This window comes from Hibiscus syriacus, unplaced genomic scaffold (genome assembly GCF_006381635.1).
Source record: "Hibiscus syriacus cultivar Baekdansim isolate YM2019G1 unplaced genomic scaffold, ASM638163v2 tig00111542_pilon, whole genome shotgun sequence".
Taxonomy (NCBI): domain Eukaryota; kingdom Viridiplantae; phylum Streptophyta; class Magnoliopsida; order Malvales; family Malvaceae; genus Hibiscus; species Hibiscus syriacus.
Window position 1 is genome coordinate 516,767 of NW_024063115.1, and position 18,421 is coordinate 535,187.

The 18,421-nt window shown below is 32.7% G+C and overlaps 1 protein-coding gene across 3 annotated transcripts; it reads left to right on the top strand.

Annotated features, from left to right (window-relative positions):
- The first annotated feature begins 9,209 nt into the window (after window positions 1–9,209).
- Window positions 9,210–18,382, top strand: LOC120164748 (protein TRANSPARENT TESTA 9-like). 3 transcript variants are annotated; one of them, XM_039174412.1, is made up of 21 exons: window positions 9,210–9,518; window positions 10,170–10,221; window positions 10,308–10,384; window positions 10,465–10,598; window positions 10,706–10,802; window positions 10,956–11,013; window positions 11,128–11,236; window positions 11,355–11,478; window positions 11,561–11,747; window positions 11,900–12,225; window positions 12,852–12,940; window positions 13,016–13,086; window positions 14,314–14,424; window positions 14,771–14,830; window positions 15,485–15,622; window positions 15,998–16,103; window positions 16,179–16,250; window positions 16,358–16,413; window positions 16,614–16,770; window positions 16,872–17,038; window positions 17,858–18,382. In XM_039174412.1, the coding sequence occupies exons 1-21, from the start codon at window positions 9,466–9,468 to the stop codon at window positions 18,110–18,112; spliced, it is 2,499 nt and encodes an 832-aa protein (XP_039030343.1). In that variant the 5' UTR covers window positions 9,210–9,465; the 3' UTR covers window positions 18,113–18,382. The 3 variants fall into 3 exon arrangements, with proteins under 3 accessions (XP_039030343.1, XP_039030344.1, XP_039030345.1); XM_039174413.1 differs by lacking the exon at window positions 14,314–14,424; XM_039174414.1 differs by lacking the exons at window positions 10,465–10,598; window positions 10,706–10,802 and having other exon boundaries at window positions 9,211–9,518; window positions 17,858–18,380.
- Window positions 18,383–18,421: the final 39 nt, after the last annotated feature.

Genomic DNA, 18,421 nt, shown 5'->3' on the forward strand with positions numbered 1-18,421 from the left:
GACGTAAATAAAAAAAATCATTGGTTTATGTTTGTTTATTTAATTAAAAAATATAAAATTTTATTAATATTCTGTTTAATAAATAAATTATGTTGAATGTTCGAATGGCTAACATATCTATTCTCCACCACCCTATATGACCAAACCCCTCCCACCCTCGTTAGACTACTTGGAAACATTATTCTCCATGGAGCTTTTAAAATCTTAACCTAATCACTTTGAGGTTGTACAAATTAACTCTAAGAACTAGTTTGATTCTAATAATTTAATTCGAATCTGAATTGCACAATTTAATAGGTAACAATTTATGTTGATTGAAAATTTGTTTTTGTGATGACTATGTGTAACAACCCGAAAATTTTAAAATAATATTTAATTGAAATTTGAGGTTTTAATTGTGATAATTGGTAAATTGTGGGGACTAAATTAGAAGTTTTTAAAACTTGTAGCTTATTTTAGAGTTAAATAAAATTCAGGGACAAGTCCTGAATTTACCCAAGAAAAGTTGGTCATATTCTTCCCAAAGCTCCCTTCCCCGACCTCAACTTCCGACTACGATCCTGACGTCGTCCGAATTCCGATCGGCATTTTAAAACCACCATCGTGTTCGTTATCGAGTGAGGAACAATTCTCTTAAATTAATTAAGGTGAAACGATGCCAAACGCCGAGAATCTACAGTCAAAGTCTCGACGTTCGTTTTAGCTCAATCGTCGAGAAAATCTTAAATTCATCGCTGATCGTTGCTCCGTTTACGATACCTCCCGCACCATCGTGTTCCTTGTGTCGTTCCGAGTCCGCCGGTGTCATCCTCGGTCTCCGTCGACGGCGGCGTTTGGGGAGGTGAAGCGGTCAAAGTTTCCGATTTGATGAAATCGAGCTCTCCGCCGTTCAAAAATTTGAACCGATCTTTGTAAGTATCTCGAAGTCGCTCAAAATAATTTTTAGAAATTTTTCCGTGAATTTTACGCTGCCATAAACAATCCCACGCGCCGCCACTGCGCGTGGGGAAGCCCAAAATAACCGATTTGACCGATTATATTCAAGGGTTGACCGGTTTGACCTTACCCGTTGACCCGACCCGACCCGTTGACCCGACCCGTTGACCGTTGACCGAGTGACATTTTGGGAATTAATTTGAAATGGGTAATATTTTGGGAATTAATTCGAAAAAGGTGATATTTTGGGAATTTAATTTGAAAAATTGCTATTTTGGGAATTTAATTTGAAAATGTGCTATTTTGGTAATTATTTTAAAAAGTGTGATATTTAAAATGGTTGACTTTGACCGGTTTTGATAGGCCATTAAACAACTGTTAATCTTTTTAAAGAATATCTATCCTGACATTTTTTGACGTTCCGAATTTGTTTTTGGGGTCGGTTTCACAAAATTCAAACTCGAAAGTCTCCAAATTTTCAATCAAACCCTTTGACTTTGACCAATAATTTAAATATCCGAAAGGTCATACTTTATGTTTTTCGACGTCCTGAATCTGATTCCGAAGTCCGTTTTGCCAAATTCTAACCCGAAATTCCCGAATCGAGCTTGTAAACCCAAAAGGCTTAATATTTTAATATTTTGATTTTTTATTTGAGATTTGGCTAAGGAATTGATTCAATAAAAATATTTTATTAAGGTACTCGTGTTTCACTTGAGCAAGGATCAGTAAGGTCCGGTGTTGTCCGTTCGTTAGATCAGCATGAACTGTGTACTATGAGAATTACCTGTAGGTTTTCGTATATTATTTAAATAATATTTAGATTATTTATATTAGGTTTCCAATATGAATTTTTCCAATTCGTATGATCTAGCGCTGCAGCAGAGCGTGATCGAGAAACCTAGCAATAAGCTTCCCTATCTGATTTCTCAGACTGTTACAGGTGTGTTTACTGACGGTGTTATCTTACTGTTTTAAACTATCATATAAATGGTTTCAAATTTATGATGATGTTGAATATTATTACAACATGATACTGTTTTATGAATATTGGTTACCGACACCTGATTTACCGGATATTACTGATCTTATGTATGGTTTATGTAATTCTACATATGATTTCTAAGCATGAACCATTTTCATGTTTTAATGGATTAATATTTATTTCACCTAAATACATACATGTTTATTTCTGTCACTGGGATATTACTGAGGGAAGTATTTCAAGCTCCTTTGCTGTGTGCTCAGGGTAAGTCCTTACTGGTGTGCAGGTGGGTGTATGGTTCTAGGGAACCTACACATTATAGTGATTGGAGTGACTGGATGGGGAAGTTATTACTGCAGGCTCCTTTGCTGTGTGCTTAGGGAAAGTCCTTACTGGTGTGCATGTGGGTGTATGGTTCTGGGGAACCTACACATTGTAGTGATGGAAGCGACTGGATAGAGACGTTATTACTGCAAGCTCCTCAGCTTCGTTCTTAGGGTAAGTCCTTACTGGTGTGCAGGTGGGTGTATGCTCGGGAAAATATATAAAAGATAGAAAATGGAGTGATTGAATGGAAATAAGGTTCATATTTTAAAATATGTTTGATAAATGATTTTATTGAAATATTTTATTCGTATGTTTTTATGCACTGTTTGGAGCACACTGGGCTTTTTAGCTCATTCTATAGTTTTTACATTTTTCAGATAACAACAGACCGTAAGCTAGCAAATTTGGCATCATGGGAGATCAACTACTTATTTTGTACGAACTTATATCTCTATATGTTTTTCAGTTATGTTTGGTGAAATGTATTTGCTATCGTTTTGGATATATCTGTATTAATACATTTTGTTCTGTATTATATCTAATGTATTGTAAGATATTTTTAAAGAAATAAAAAAAATATCTCTGAATGGGATATGTGACCACTTAGGTTTGGGTCTAAATTACAGACCGGGTCTGGGGGTTACACTATGAATAGTTTACCTCTTCTAATTTAAGTGCAAAATTGCGTACTCTAATAACTTCAATCAATGAAGGACTAATAACGAGACATATATATATATGAGTTATGATTGTTTGATTGATAGAATTAAAGGTTGATATTACTTTTTGTATTTTTCTTAATGAATATATCTTTATTTTCTACTATTAATCTCAACATTTAATTTGTCTCATCCAATAACCTTAAAAAAGATGTAAAATTAAAAGAATTTTACACTCTAATTGAATTTTGCCCCCATATATATATATTTGAATTATTGATATTAATCGAGTTTAGTTTGTTTGACATCGTTATTGATATAAATAATATTAAATTCAGTTATTATTTATGATTGATTTTATTATATCTAACTTAAAACAATTTATCAAGAAATACAATACACTAAGAAAATTAGTGAATATTTTTGACAATTTAGTTTATATAGAAATATTTTGTAAAATTTAACTAATAACTTGTATAAATAAAATTATAAATAAGGATACAATACATTTAGTTGTTAAGTATATATATGTTTTATAATACTTTAATCTTTATTGAGATAAAATTATTCGGATAAAATACTTTTGACAAATAATTAAAAATTCATTAAGAAAATTAGTGAATATTTTTGAAAATTTTGAATATATTTTTTAAACTTAATATTTACACATATTAACCTTGTGAGATTGTTACATACTATTAACTTTATATAAAATATCAACACTATATTTTTTTTACTTTCATGTTTTTACCATATTTTCTTAACTAAAATATATTTGAGAATCTACAATTAGAAAATAAATAATAAAATAAATTTCAGCTTAAATATATTATGATGAAGACTATTTTATTATATTAGGTTTTATGGTAAGGATGTAATTATGAAAAAAATAAGGTCAAATATATCATTTAACATCTTATTGTGTAATCAGCTCTTTCAAACAGCAGGATTTTCCAACGTTTTCATTTTTAACTTATTTTGCATAATAAACTTTTTCAAAAAGGTGTTTACCAAACACAAAAAATGAATAATTTAACTATCAATCAGTTATTTATGCTCAAATAAACTAAAAATCTTTCAGGAAAATAGTACTTGGGGCTTAAATGAATCTTGAAACTTAAAATTATATAAAATACTATCAAATTATCGTAATTCGAATGAAGTAATTTCAATTATTAAAAGAATAATTATTATCTTTTGAAATTTTATGTTTGAATATGATATTTGGATGTTTAAATATTCAATGCTTAATGTCAAATGATTAAAAAATATTTTTTAATTAATACAGAATAAGTATAAGACAATATTTGTTTAAAGATAACTCTCAATCTTTTAACAATAAACGCACACACTTTTAACATATATGATGTTCGAATCCAAATCCTTAAAAGAATAACTAATCAACAAAAGGTGTTTATTCTGAATTTTTTAGGACCGGTTCCTGTCAAGCCCTTTCCTCATATGAAAGTTGTAACATCCGCAATACCGGGTTAGTGACCAAATTGTAAAGTTTTAGAATTTGGTGACTAAAGTATAAGAATGAAATATTTCAATGATTATTGGATATATATGATGAAGGTTAATTAGTAATTATTAAAGGAAATTAAGGGTTAAATGGTCATTTGACCAGAAAGATTTTTATATTCTTTTTTAAGGGTAATATAAACATGGGATATGTGAGAACCATCCAGAGTGCTCTTCTCCTTTCTTCTTCTTCATACGTGGGAGAGCAAGGCAAAGGTAAGTTTAATTTCAGTTGGTTAATTCTTGAGTTTTAAGCTTAGTTTTGATTCTTTGGGTATTAAATAAGCTTAAGGAAAGCTTATATGGGATTTAAACAATAAGATAAAGGAATTATGAAGGAATTTGCAATATGAGTTTTAAGATGAAATTTTGACATGGTAAGGTTTTTGAAATTCTAAGAATGAATTTGACTTGTCATCAATCTAATTAAGAAGTATGAAGTGTTAGAATTGGAATTAGAACACATTGAAAATTTGGTATGATTCTTGAATCTCATATGGAAGATAGGATTTTGAGGTTTAAGATGAAATAAATGAATATAGATTGGTTTAAGTATGTGTACTAGAGTTAAGAATGAAAAGGGGATGATATATGAAGTGTTTGAGAGAAAATGAAGTAATTTTCGGGCTAAAATATGATTTCTGGGCAAGGGGAATCGGTACCCATTCAAGGGGAACCGATACCCCTTCAAACGAACAATATTTCCAGAATGTCATTAGGGAATCGATATCCCCATAGTAGGGAACCGATTCCCCCTAAAGGAAAAATGTGTATATTGGTTTAATAAGTTCGTTTAAGTTGCTAGTATCCAATTACAAGGTGTAGGTATCTAATGATTGCCTTAAAATGTACATTTATGTAGATTCTACGCATAAAGCAATTCCGGAACGTTTCGCAAGTAAGATCGATCAAGGGGAAATATAAGAGATTGGAATTGACTAGTGAGGCCAGGTGAGTGCATATTCAATAGTATACGATGTGCGATGGGAATAAGACTTGCGATGAGTCTATTTCCTAAAGTGTTACACATGAATTCATGATTAAAGGCATGAGTGGAATATGCATGTATGTATGCTTGATTATATGGATTGATCTGTTCTTTTATGTGTTAGATGATAAAGTATAAGTAATTACATAAGAAAGGTTATGAAGTTATATGAGAAGATTATAGGAGTTATATGAAATTGATTTAAGTAAACAGATTAGATTATATATATAAAGAAGTAATAGAAGTGAGATGTGTTTATAAGTCTGCCATAGATGAATATGAATATGAATTATAAGAGTGCTATATGATTTATATTAGGATAAATCGTGAGGATATATATATATCTAAGAGAAGGCATAAGAATAAGATATAAGCAATGTGACTATAAGTATATGTGCTCTAAGTGATATGACTTATAGGTGTTTCTATATATGATATGAAATATATATATTTGAAAACAAGTACATGTTATGAGATAATACCTACGACTATAAGCTACGTGAAAGTGTTCTAGGTGTTTCTATATATTATATGAAGTATATGATCTTATGTGAATAAGATATGATAAGTATGTTTACATGAATAAATGTGATTGGGTGAGAAATGATAGAATTATATGAAAACATGATATACGTGACATGTGAATTATATGGAAATGATCTACGTGTAAGTGAACTACGTGACTATGTGATAATATGAAAAGAAGCTATGTGATACGTGATATGGGAAAGTGAATTACAAGTTTATGTGAATATTTGAAATGAAATAAATGATAACGCCCATGTTATGTGTCATGAGAGCTAGGGGTATAGTTGGCATGCCAAGAGTCGAGGGTTTACCTATGTTCTACGGAACATATGGACAGTTTTACCTATGTCTTTCGAGACATATGGACAGTATACCTATGTTCTAAGGAACATATGGACAGTTTACCTAGGTTCTTCGGGACCTATGGACAGTTACCGAGGATCTTTATGACCTCTGGATAGTTACCGAGGATCTTTATGACCTCTGGATAGGTTCTTCGGGACATTTATATGAGCTGTGATGACAGCATAGTGGTGCACAACCTTAATAGACTCACATATCTACAGTTATCACAGGTGTACATGGGCTAATCAAGAGATATAAACAAATATATGTTAGTGATATGATAAATGTATTACAAATGATATGATGTTGTGTGTGTATAGTGTTTGATTGAAAAGGTTAAGCATAAAAGTATGTGATTACATGATAAACTGCTAATGATGATTTATGTGTATGTATGTATTTATTGTTAATTAATCTGATATAATTTTACATGATAAGAGGAAGTCATGTAATTTGGTATAGTATGATAGAACAGAACATGCATATATTGATATATGTTATAAAGTGCATTATAAGTTTTTATGCCTCACTAAGTCTTCGACTTAGCGTGTGATTGTTTCACACGTAGGTTTCGCGAAGAGTAAAGAGGAATGCGGAGCAAGACAGGTCAGTTTTCCTTACCAAATGTCAGATCAGAAAATATAGGTACTGTTTATAGAGTGTAGTTGGCATGTAGTCTAAAGATATAAATTGTATGAACTCTGATATATTTTGTAAACGTTTTGAATAAGTTAAATGTTATCAAAGTTTTTAAATTACTCACTATTTGATACGAATAAATGTTTGAAAAGTCAATGTGACACTTCGGACTCGTATCCGGGTCGGATACGGGTTGGGGGTGTTACAAAAGTAGTCTTATATGAAAGGAGTCTTAAATTGTTTGTATTTTATGCTTTGATATTATGAATTTGTTTTGATAATTTGTTATTTTATTATTCATGAATTGATAAAAAAATATGATTAAATTTAAGGTAAATTACATAAATAGTCACTAACTTTTAGGGTGCTTGTATTTTGGTCATCCAACTTTTAGAACTTACAATACAATCATCAAATTTTTAGTTCATTTTCAGTAAGGTCTCTGGTGTTACCTCTGGTTAGTTTTATCTGATGTGGCACATTACAATTATTTTTTAACTTAATAAAATAATCCTTTTAACCCATTTCAACTTAATGAAAAAAATTACTCAAAATTGACTGGAACCCCTAAAAATTAAATTTCCCTTTCTCTTATTCTCTTTGTTTGATCAACAATCGAAGCTAGCAGTGGAGACACCAACTGCAATCCCAACATGTTTTTGTGGAATGTTAACTGCCTTACGCATAGCTTGAATGAGTAATAAAACTCGAAGGAGGTTCTTTGGTGTGTTAACCATGGGTGTGTATTTAAAAGAAATTGTAATTCTTTTATTTGATATGATCCCTCATTGAATTCACGTTTATGTACTGTTATCGTTGGTTTACTATGAAAGATAAGAGCCATAGAGAGGGGAAAAAAGTTTGGGCGAGTGATTTGGGTGGTTTGCTTGAGGTTTTTATTGTACCTGGTTACATTGGGTTAAGAAGATAATTTAGGATTTAGGGATTTTTTTTGCTTATACTTTCTGCTTTGAGTCATTCTCTCTCCCTCTCTCTCTCTCTCTCATTTTCATCCACAACGGTCAATAATCTAAAAAAAACCTAAACCAAAAAACCCAAATTAAACATAATTTATCTAAGTCTTTTGATCAATGAAAGAATTTAAAACCCTTTTAACTTATCCTACATTTTATATGGTGTTGTTTGAGAATATTTTTTTTAATTATTATTAAGCTGAAAAATAACATTAATGTACCAGGTCAGATAAAACTAATGAGAGGTAACTTCAGAGACCTTACAGAAAATAAATTAAAAGTTTGGTAATTATATTACAAGTTTGAATTTAGGAAGGTTTCATCTTTAAGGTAAAAACACACATATAGCATAATATGACACACACACATTATTACTAGGTAAAAAAATATGTAATTAAAAATATAAAAAGATAAATATTATTACTACTATTTTTTAAAATAATATTATTGCAATTTTTCTCTAAATATATAAAGGATAATTATACTATTAGTTTAGGTTGAATCGGAAAATTTTCACCATAAATCCAGACTCGACCCAAATAAATTTTATATTTTAAAACGCCTGAAATGAACTTAAATTTTTAAAAGTTGGTATTATAAAATTAAGGGCAAATTACATAAATAGTCCCCTAACTATAATGTGTTATTTTATTGAGTCCTTTAATTATTAAAAGTTATAAAATGGTCCCCCGACTATAATGCATTGTTTTTTTTAAGTCCCCTAACTATTAAAAATTATAAAATAGTTGCCCGACTATTCATTGTGTTCCAAACTCATTTTTTGTCGTTAAAAATAATGACAAATTAAATTGGACGTTAAACTGTTGACTGATATATGATATAATATGATCTTAGAATCTCAAACGACTATCATATCACAGTGAGTAGGTTAACGTCCAACTCAAATCGATATAAATTTTTTAACGAAAAATGACGAGTTTAGAACATAATGAATAGTTAGGTACCATTTTGTAACTTTTAGTAGTTGGAAGACTAAAAATAATAATATTCTATAATCGGGGTACAATTTGTATATTTTACCCTAAAATCAAATCATTTCAAGCTTATAGAATCTAAATCTCATATCTATCCTTAAATAAGAGGGACAGAGTTTCTTTTGTGGGTTTCAAATGGAAACTTGAGAACCGAAAGCCACCCAATAAAGTATCGGGCTTGATCCACCCAATACGAATGTGACCCAAACCGTAACCCGAGCGATGCCAGCCACCATCATTCAAAGGCTTTCTCGGCCTTTCTAGCTAAAAAAGAGGGAAGAAATCCGTCATAACAATAATCTCAATCACCTTGCATATTTTCAATTGATTACACTTTTGGCTACGGATTACACAGAAAAAAGTTTATTCCCCCTTGATTTTCTAGCACAACTTGTCATCGATCGAGATCCCTTGAAGCTATTCTGATCAAAATCGTTTAATTGCTGAGATTGAAGCGAATTTCATTGTTTTCCTTTTATGGGCTTCGGGATTAGTGAGAATCAATCGTACGGTGGAGCTAGAATGAATCGCGGTGAGCCAAATTCTGAAGTTTGAGGAAGCAATCATGTGGTTTTCCTTCTGGAGATCCAGAGATCGATTCTCCTTGGACGAACTCAGGTTTTATCTCCTCCTTTTCTCTTAATCATTCAATTTCGTTCTCACTCCTTTGTAATTTTGAGGATCGTCGTTAGAATTTGAATTTAGTTTGGGCAATTGCTTAGTAGTATGCTTTCTTTTGTTTGTTGCTTTTGCTATTTTTCTTTTTTTTAAGAAAAATAATTTGAATTTCTAAGTTCTGTGAATAACATAAAATGAATGAACTTTTACTTCTCACTGGAATCATTATGTTTTAAAATGTTATATTTTTGCTATGTGCTGCTTTCTTTTCTTAATCAAATATGCTTTTTCCCCCTTCTAATTGTTTATGTTTTTTATGGGGGGGGGGACATGTAGTGAAGCTGTCTACCAAACAGGGATTAAGTGTGAAATGTTATATTATCATGAATACTATACGCAATCACTGGCCATGTTGAAATCAAATATAATGTTGTTTATATTTCTTTTCTATTAGTAAGAGAGCTGTGATGACACTGAAATGCTGCCTTGGAATTCCTTGAACAAGCATGTAATATTTATAGTTGAATCTCAGCTTTTGAATTCCTTAAATAGTTAGAACAGCTTGATTGCTCCTGAAATGTGGGTTGGACTTTTTACCTTTGAATTTGAAATAATGCTTTTAGATTTATGGCCGTGTTTCCTAGCATGCAGATACTTAACAAACCAGCTGCAGAAAGTTCAAATTGTTAATGAAGTTAATAAGGTAATAGAAACTCCTTTACTATTGTTATTACTGCAGTTACAATTTACCACGTTTTGTCTGCCCTCATATTTTTATTGGTTATGAAGGATTTCGTTATTGAGGCATTGAGATCCATTGCGGAGTTGTTGACATATGGTGATCAACATGATCCATCCTTTTTTGAGTGAGTTTTCTTCATGCTTAATACCTACATGATTAACGTTTCTGGTTTCAGCACTTTTATGCCATACATTCTCCCTGCAGTTTTTTCATGGAGAAGCAAATCATGGGAGAGTTCGTACGAATACTGGATATTAGCAAAACTATTAGTGTTGCTCTTCAGTTACTTCAAACAATAAGCATTTTGATTCAAAACCTAAGAAGAGAAAATGCCATATGTAAGTTGGTTTTTGATGAAAGAACAAATTTACAGGTCATTGGTCCTTTTAGTTGATTCTAACGCTGTTGGATGATTTTATTTATCTTCCTCGTGAAAATTTTGCAGATTATATGTTCAGTAACGAACATGTTAACTACCTTATAACTTATTCATTTGACTTCAACAATGAAGAGATACTTTCTTACTATATATCATTCTTAAGGTTTGTTTTCTTTCTTTCAACTGACCTCATCACCATAGTTGGCTTCTGTAGTTATTTTATTAATTTTCTAATCCCTTTCAAGTCTCAAAAGCTTCTTCTTTCTTTTTTTTTATATAACAATGGTATTTTAATTGGCATGCTGCATTTGTGAAGAGCAATAAGCGGGAAGCTAAACAAGAATACGATTTCTCTTCTTGTAAAGACTCAAGATGTAAGTATTTATCTCTTTTTACGTATGGGATATTTTTCCCTATAAAAATTATCGTCTCTCCTTTCCAATCTACTTCCTATTTGTCTGACTTCTAATATTTTTCATGTTTTCTAGGAAGAAGTAGTTTCTTTCCCTTTGTATGTTGAGGCAATACGGTTTGCTTTTCATGAAGAAAGCATGGTTCGCACAGCAGTGCGTTCGTTAACACTGACTGTTTATCATGGTTGGTTTCTATTTTTCTATATTTATTCATTTGCTTTTAATTTCCAAATTATACCATTCTCAATACATTTCTGTTTGTACAAATAATTTTATATTCTGATGCCTCTTTTTTGATCCAGTTGGAGATGATTTTGTCAACAAGTTCATCACTAGTGCCCCTCATTCTGATTATTTTACAAACTTAGTCTCATTTTTCCGGGAGCAGTGCATCAATTTAAGCAAATTGGTTTCTGAATACCTAGAGTAAGTGTCTGTGTAATAACCCCTTTGCGAAACAACAGAACTCCTTTTATTTCCTAACATTATAGGAGTTGTGGCTGAACAGAAACCCATGCTCGGAGTCAGTCTATGCGATACTTGCTACAGTGGATGAAATTGAGGACAATCTCTACTATTTTAGTGATGTTATCTCTGCTGGGATTCCTTTTGTTGGGAGTTTAATAACAGACAACATTTTGCAGCTTTTGATTCTTCCTTCGTTGTTTCCAGCTCTTCAAATAGACACTGACAGTGTATGGAGCTTTTTCCTTTACTTTTTTCTTCTTTCTGGATTCTGTAATGAAAAAGAGGAAAAAGAAACCTGGTTGTTGAGGGCTTTTGTGATTTTAAAGTTAACCTTTGACATGTATAAATGCTAACTATTTTTGTTACCTCCTTAATATAGAGCCTGAAGATTGGTGCAGTCACTTCTTTGTACCTACTTTGTTGCATCTTGCGCACTGTAAAAATCAAAGATCTGGCAAACACCATTGCTGCAGCGCTTTTATATCCACTTGAGTCTCTTGCTGCAAATTCTGAAGCTAAAATCAATGGCTATTTTTCTGGAACTAATTGTGCAAATGAAAAGGAAGAGCCATACAGTGATAGTGTTACCCCTGTGAATCTTGGACATTTACGTGTTGATATATCTGGTGAGGCTAGTTCTTCACATGTTCATCCTGAAGGAATTATGGCAGAGAGAAGTTTTCCTTGTTCATATTTTTCTTTGAGGTAAAACATGTGTTCATTAATTACAGCCAATTACCCATGCTTATTGGTTTTACATTTCATGCTCTGTTTTCTATTATGAAAAATATTAATTAGCAATATATCCACAGTGAATAATCAATTCGTAATTCAAAATTTTCATTATTTCTTGTTGTAATTCTTTTACATAAATCTTTTGTTACTCTGGATATAATTTTTTTTTATAAAGGATAAAATACGATATATATATTTTGATAAAGTACAAAATATGTTTTTCTTTTGAACATGGCCTTTAATTTTACAGTCTGGTATAATAATCAGGTAAATATAATTTTGGTTAGTGATTTCTGTACCAGCATCATGGGTTTGAATTTGTTAGATTCCTGTCTTTACAGGGTTATTACTATGGTTCTTTTCATCTTGAAATCTAAGTCTAAGTTAATTTCCTCCGGTCTAATTGTAATTATTATACTATATACTCTGCTTTTTTTTATTATGTGAAAAATAGAAAATCGAAGAAAAACAATTTTTCTGTTTATAATGATTTTCCCTTTCCGATAGCAATTAATGATCTTCATTGTAGGTTATTTTTCATAACTTTTTGTGTTGTATATGGTCTAATTGTGGACTTGCATTCACACTATGTTTAGGGAGACTTTGCTTTCCTATATCACTGATGGAGATGATGCACGAGCCCTGGGTTCTTTGAATGTGTTGGCTACATTGTTGCAAACTAAAGGTAACAATGATGAGGAATTTCATATCCCTTATATGTTTTCTATTGCTATTTTCTTATTGAGTATTTACATTGTAGAATTGGATGAGTCAATGCTAGATGTTCTTGGTATTCTTCCTCAGCGCAAACAACACAAAAAACACTTGCTGGTAAGTTTTAATGTCCAGTCATTATCTTCATAGCGAATAGTGGGCTCCTAGCATCTTATTTCTAAACGATTTGCTTATTTTCCTATGAATTTTTATGAAAATTCATCAGTGGCCTATAGTTCAATATTCCTCAAGGATGATCTGATGGTCCATAATGATAAGCACTATATCAATGCTCCTCAGTGGAGTCTAATAATGTCTAACATGCATGGGCAGCAGAGCCAGATGCAAGTACTTTTGAAAGGAAAAAAAAGTCTGAATATTAATTTAATACCTATGACCTTGTTAAAAACCCTCTTCATAATCATCAACATACTAAATTGTATGTCAACGAAAATTGGAAGGAGGAAAAGAGTACCTCATGATTTATTAAATAATCAAACCAGTACACCTTATAGGAAAGGACGCACCAATCTAGATACAGACACCAAATCAAGAAAACCTCTAAGAAACCCCCCTCAAACAGCCAAATAAAACAAGGATAGCCCTATCCGATACCAACTAACACCTATCCCGAGCCTCACATCACTAAAAACCAAAATAACCAAAAGCAACACCCAAATCCATTAATGCGAAAAAAACACAACCGACTCCAAGAGGCGAACCATCTACATATTTGGACAACACAATCCAATCAATTAAAACTCCTTCAAAAACCGCTAACAGACCAAAGCCCAAGCTTCCTCCTAGACACTTAAGCAACCTTAGCCTTTTGGTTGCTCTTTTTAGATTCGCGAGGTTTCTTTTTCTTCCCGAGCTTTGGGCCCTTCCCAAGATCCTCTCCCTGCAACTGGATTGAATCACCTATTGCCCCATTAGAAACCAATAGACCCATACTAATACCGTCTTCCAGGGCACGAGACTCCACAACGTTTTGATGTGATCGATCGAGGGCACTAGGTAAGGAAGACTCCAAAATTGAACATGGCCTTGAAGCTAAACCAATCTCACCATCGGTGGTTCCACCGCCAGGTACAACTTCCTTCCCAAGCTGATTTTACAATTTTTCCAGCGATCCAAGTGGAAAGGAACCCGGTGTAGCCTCAGGGGAACTTCGACCTGGAGGAGGAGCTTCAATTTAATACCTATGACTGGATGCCCAAGAGTAGAATAAAAAACTTGGAGACATATTCACCTGTTATTTTGTACCTAATTTCTTTTTAGGAAATTCTTCCGCTTTTACCAATTTGATTGAACTCTTGAACCTTTTGTCTTAAATTTGGGCAGCAATCTTTGGTAGGCGAGGGCTCAGGCGAAGAGCAACTTTTTTCTTTTGAAAGCGGCTCCCCAAGAGATAGTGTTAGTACTGAGCTTGATGGATATTTAAAAAAGTTGAAGGTATTGTTCTCTCTCTCTCTCTCTCTCTCTCTCTCTCTCTCTCTCTCTCTCTCTCTCTACACGCGTGCACACACGCACGCACACATACCCTTGAAAGAAAGCAAAAGGAAATTGTGTCAAGAAAAAAAACAACTGATAAATTGAACAATTTTCTTTCTAAATGTTAAGTTTTTTATCAATTCATGCTACTGACAATTTCTATGTTGGTTTCTTTGGTTGCCTTATCAAGAGTGTGGATTGATAAAAGTTATTCATTGCTGCTGCTTGCTCTATATTTTAGGGGAAAGAACTTATATTTCTAAAGTATGATTTTTGTGCAATTTCCTTTTCCTTCACTGGTTAATAGGAACAATACGGAGTGTCTATCGTAGGAGTGGGAGCAAGTCCTCGTATACATAGAAACCAGGTATTTTCACTCTACTAAATTAGGGGCTACATATTGTTCACCCTGCGTTCTTTTTCTTGTTATTTTATTCACTTATCCATTCTTTGGTGGAATTTTATAATCACTCAAAGAAAAAGGATAGTCTGTTAGTTTTTATTATGTGAAAAAATAGAATTATAATTAATTTTCAAATGTCTATTAAGGATACTATCAATGATTAAATAGAAGTAGAAATATATGTTTTCTATAAAAATTGCTAACATTGATGCAATGTTTTTTTTCCATATATTATTTGTACAGAAGTTTCATAATTTACTACTTAGAAAATAGTAAGCTATGAATGTAAAATTGACTAATAAATGTATTAATTGTAGCATTAACTCTGCTTCGATAGATTAATAATAAAAATTTTCTTGAGGATTTTGATTCCAAACAATCACAATTTGAAATTCTAAACATCTAAATGATAATATACAAATAATTTATGCATTAATCCATCATGATAATTGCATAATCTCATACGGCTACTAACGAACATTATACAAATTATGCTTTATTGATATGAAAAATAATATGTTCAAAATAACATGCTATGCATAAAGTATTCAAATATTATGTAGATTTATCAGTGATATGAAAATCGTAATAATTTTTGAAGTTAAATTTCTATTGTAGGTCCTTGATGCATTGGTCAAGCTTCTTTGTCGCTCAAACATTTCTACAGAGATTTTGTGGGATGCCGGTTGGCTTTTGCGACAATTGCTTCCTTATAGTGAGGCGGAGTTCAAAACCCATCATCTTAAATTGTTGAAGGTCGATATCTCTCTGAATATACAAGATATAGTAGGAATCGTATTGCGACCTTAAATTCAAGGAATCTTACCATGCTAGTTCCGTTTATATTAAACTTCCGTGATATTATTATTGACGGTAATTATTGTGATTTGAAAGGGAAAATATTATCTGTTTCATTTATAAGCATCTTGTACGTGTAAATATACATAAATACAAATCATATAATCCTTGATTAGGAAAAGTTCCTCCATAACCATCTTCAATGTACTTCATAACATCTTCTATTATGTTTCTAATTTGAAAATGTGTGCAAATTCTTCTTATTGGTTTATGCACTTCACTTTTTTACTAAATTGTAAATGAGCTATTAGTAAACATTCTTATTATGTGCAGGACTCGTATCGGAACTGCAGAAATGCTCTTCTACAGGAGACTAAAGGGATTTGGGTTGATCTGCTTAAAACGGTGCTTTGTGATCAGTGGAAAAAATGCAAAAGAGGTAGTCTCTTAAGAAGTTAATGATGTAAATAGTGATTTTAGTGGTTAAGTTTTTTACTAAAACAGTTTATTGTAGCTATTGAGGCTTCATCCCCTCAAACGGAGCCCAAGAGCATACTTTTGCCATTTCATAAATTGAATTCTGAAGGTAGGATTGATTATTGTTAAAAAATTGGATGGTTTTCAACCATTTTTTCTGAAATTTGTTTCTTCTAGTTTTTTTTAAATGTGGAATATTCATTGTTGCATGTACAGATATTTCTGCTGAATTATCCTTCGCTGCTGGTGAGAGGATGTGTGAATCGGTGAAGGTTTGTATATATGCTCTCTCTATAAATCAAATTACATTTTTATCAATGCAAACATGTTTAATGTTAGAATCTGGTTTAGAAATGTCCGTTTCTTTGCTTTCTTCTGCTGGTCTAACTGTACTAACAGTTCATCCTTTTTATTCCTTTGGCATGACTTTATACCTTTCTGATTGCTAATATTTCTAACCTTTATATGTTAGGTATTTTTACTTCTTCATCAGCTTCAAATTTTCTCCCTTGGTAGGACGTTGCCTGAACAGCCACCTATCCATCCAATTGATATCCCAGAAACATCCCGTGCCAAGGCAGTTGGTCTAGATGTTTCAGGTCTGAAGCCAGGCACCGAAATAAAACTTGGTCTGTTCTCTCTTTTACTGCTGGCTCTGTAAGTTATGTGTGTGTTTACTGCACTGTGTTTACCATTTTCAATTCCCTAACTTTGGTCTTTTCCATTGCAGTTCATGCACTGCCTTGTCGGATTTCATTTGAAAGGGGCAAAGAACGTCATTTCCACTTTCTAGCAGTTTCTGTGGGCACATTGGGATGGGTTGTTCTTGCTGAAGAGTTACCATTGAAGCAGATTTATGGCATAGTTCGTGTTGCTGCTCCCTTGGCTGGAACAAATGTAAGCTCAACTATATATTCTATTGTGTATTTCGTACTAGATGCCGCAGAACTTGTATGCACTTGATCGAATGCTTGTTCCTGTGCTATTTTTTTCGGTTCCCGTCTGAAATATCAGCTTAAGAGTTTTGACATAATTAGTGAGATTGGGAACTAGTAAGGACTTGAGGTTGGTCTTGGCACATCTTATAGTCCAAAGTCTACAGCTGGCAAAACCTAGCACAAAATACCTGCCCAACCAAAACTGAAAAACAATCAAACTTGACCTACACCCGAATCAACCTTTACCATAAATCTGAGAACTGACAAAAATTTGAAACTATTTGAAACTTAGATTCAGTATTAATATATATATCAATTCCGTTTTTTTAAAAAATAATTTTAATTAAAAGTTGATTACTGAATTAGTCCTTGGCTTGTTATCTTGCTAAACTTGCTTCTCTAGGATGTGATAAAAATTTAACGCGGTCGTAACAGCCAGCAACTTGTGTATTGGTCCCTGGCTTCGTACCTATTTGTTGTGATCAATGGAAGACCACACAGGTGCACTCTTTTTCCATTCTGCCTCCTCGGAAGAGCAGTTTTATCGAGGCACCTTCTCAATTAAAAGAAATATTATTCTAGTGCTAATATGCCTTAATAGAAAACTCGACACATGAATTTACTTTTAAAGGTCATTAACCAGAATTTGAGTGCTGCAAAAGCCGAAGTAATCGTACTTTTGTTTGTTTTGGATTCTTGAATATCAAGGGCGAATATCATGACATTCATACTTTATGTCCTTTCCTTGCAATTATGCTAATGTCCTGAAAATCTTCAGCCCAGAATAGATGATAAGCATCCAAGATGGCTACACTTACGGATTCGCCCATCAACGTTACCATTTTCAGATTCTTCTAAACCTGGCACGCCCAGGGAAATGAGGGCAAAATCTCTAGTCGACGGGAGATGGACCCTAGCTTTCAGGGATGACGAATCCTGCAAAGCCGCTTTATCTATGATTCTGGAAGAGATTGATCTACAAAGCACCGAAGCGGAGAGAAGACTAAGACCGGTTCTCGACCTCGAACTGTAGATTCTTCAAATCTTTTTAAATTTTCTATAAATACCCATTCGAGGTTTTATGTTTTTAGGTTCGAGCTTGTTGCCTTTGCATCCTTTTGTATATGCCGGTAAGGCGAGCCCAGATATACCCCCTGCCGTCGATTAGGTCCTCTGGTTTAGTGCCATTCTTGGTAGGTATTAGCTAATCCCTTGTCTGATGTTGTTAGTTTATTCCCTTCATAATTGTTTACTCATTCTTGAGCTTAGGCATCCCCTGCCCCTATCTCCTAATTTTCGAAGTCATGTAACATCTATGTATATTTGTAATCTCATACAAGTA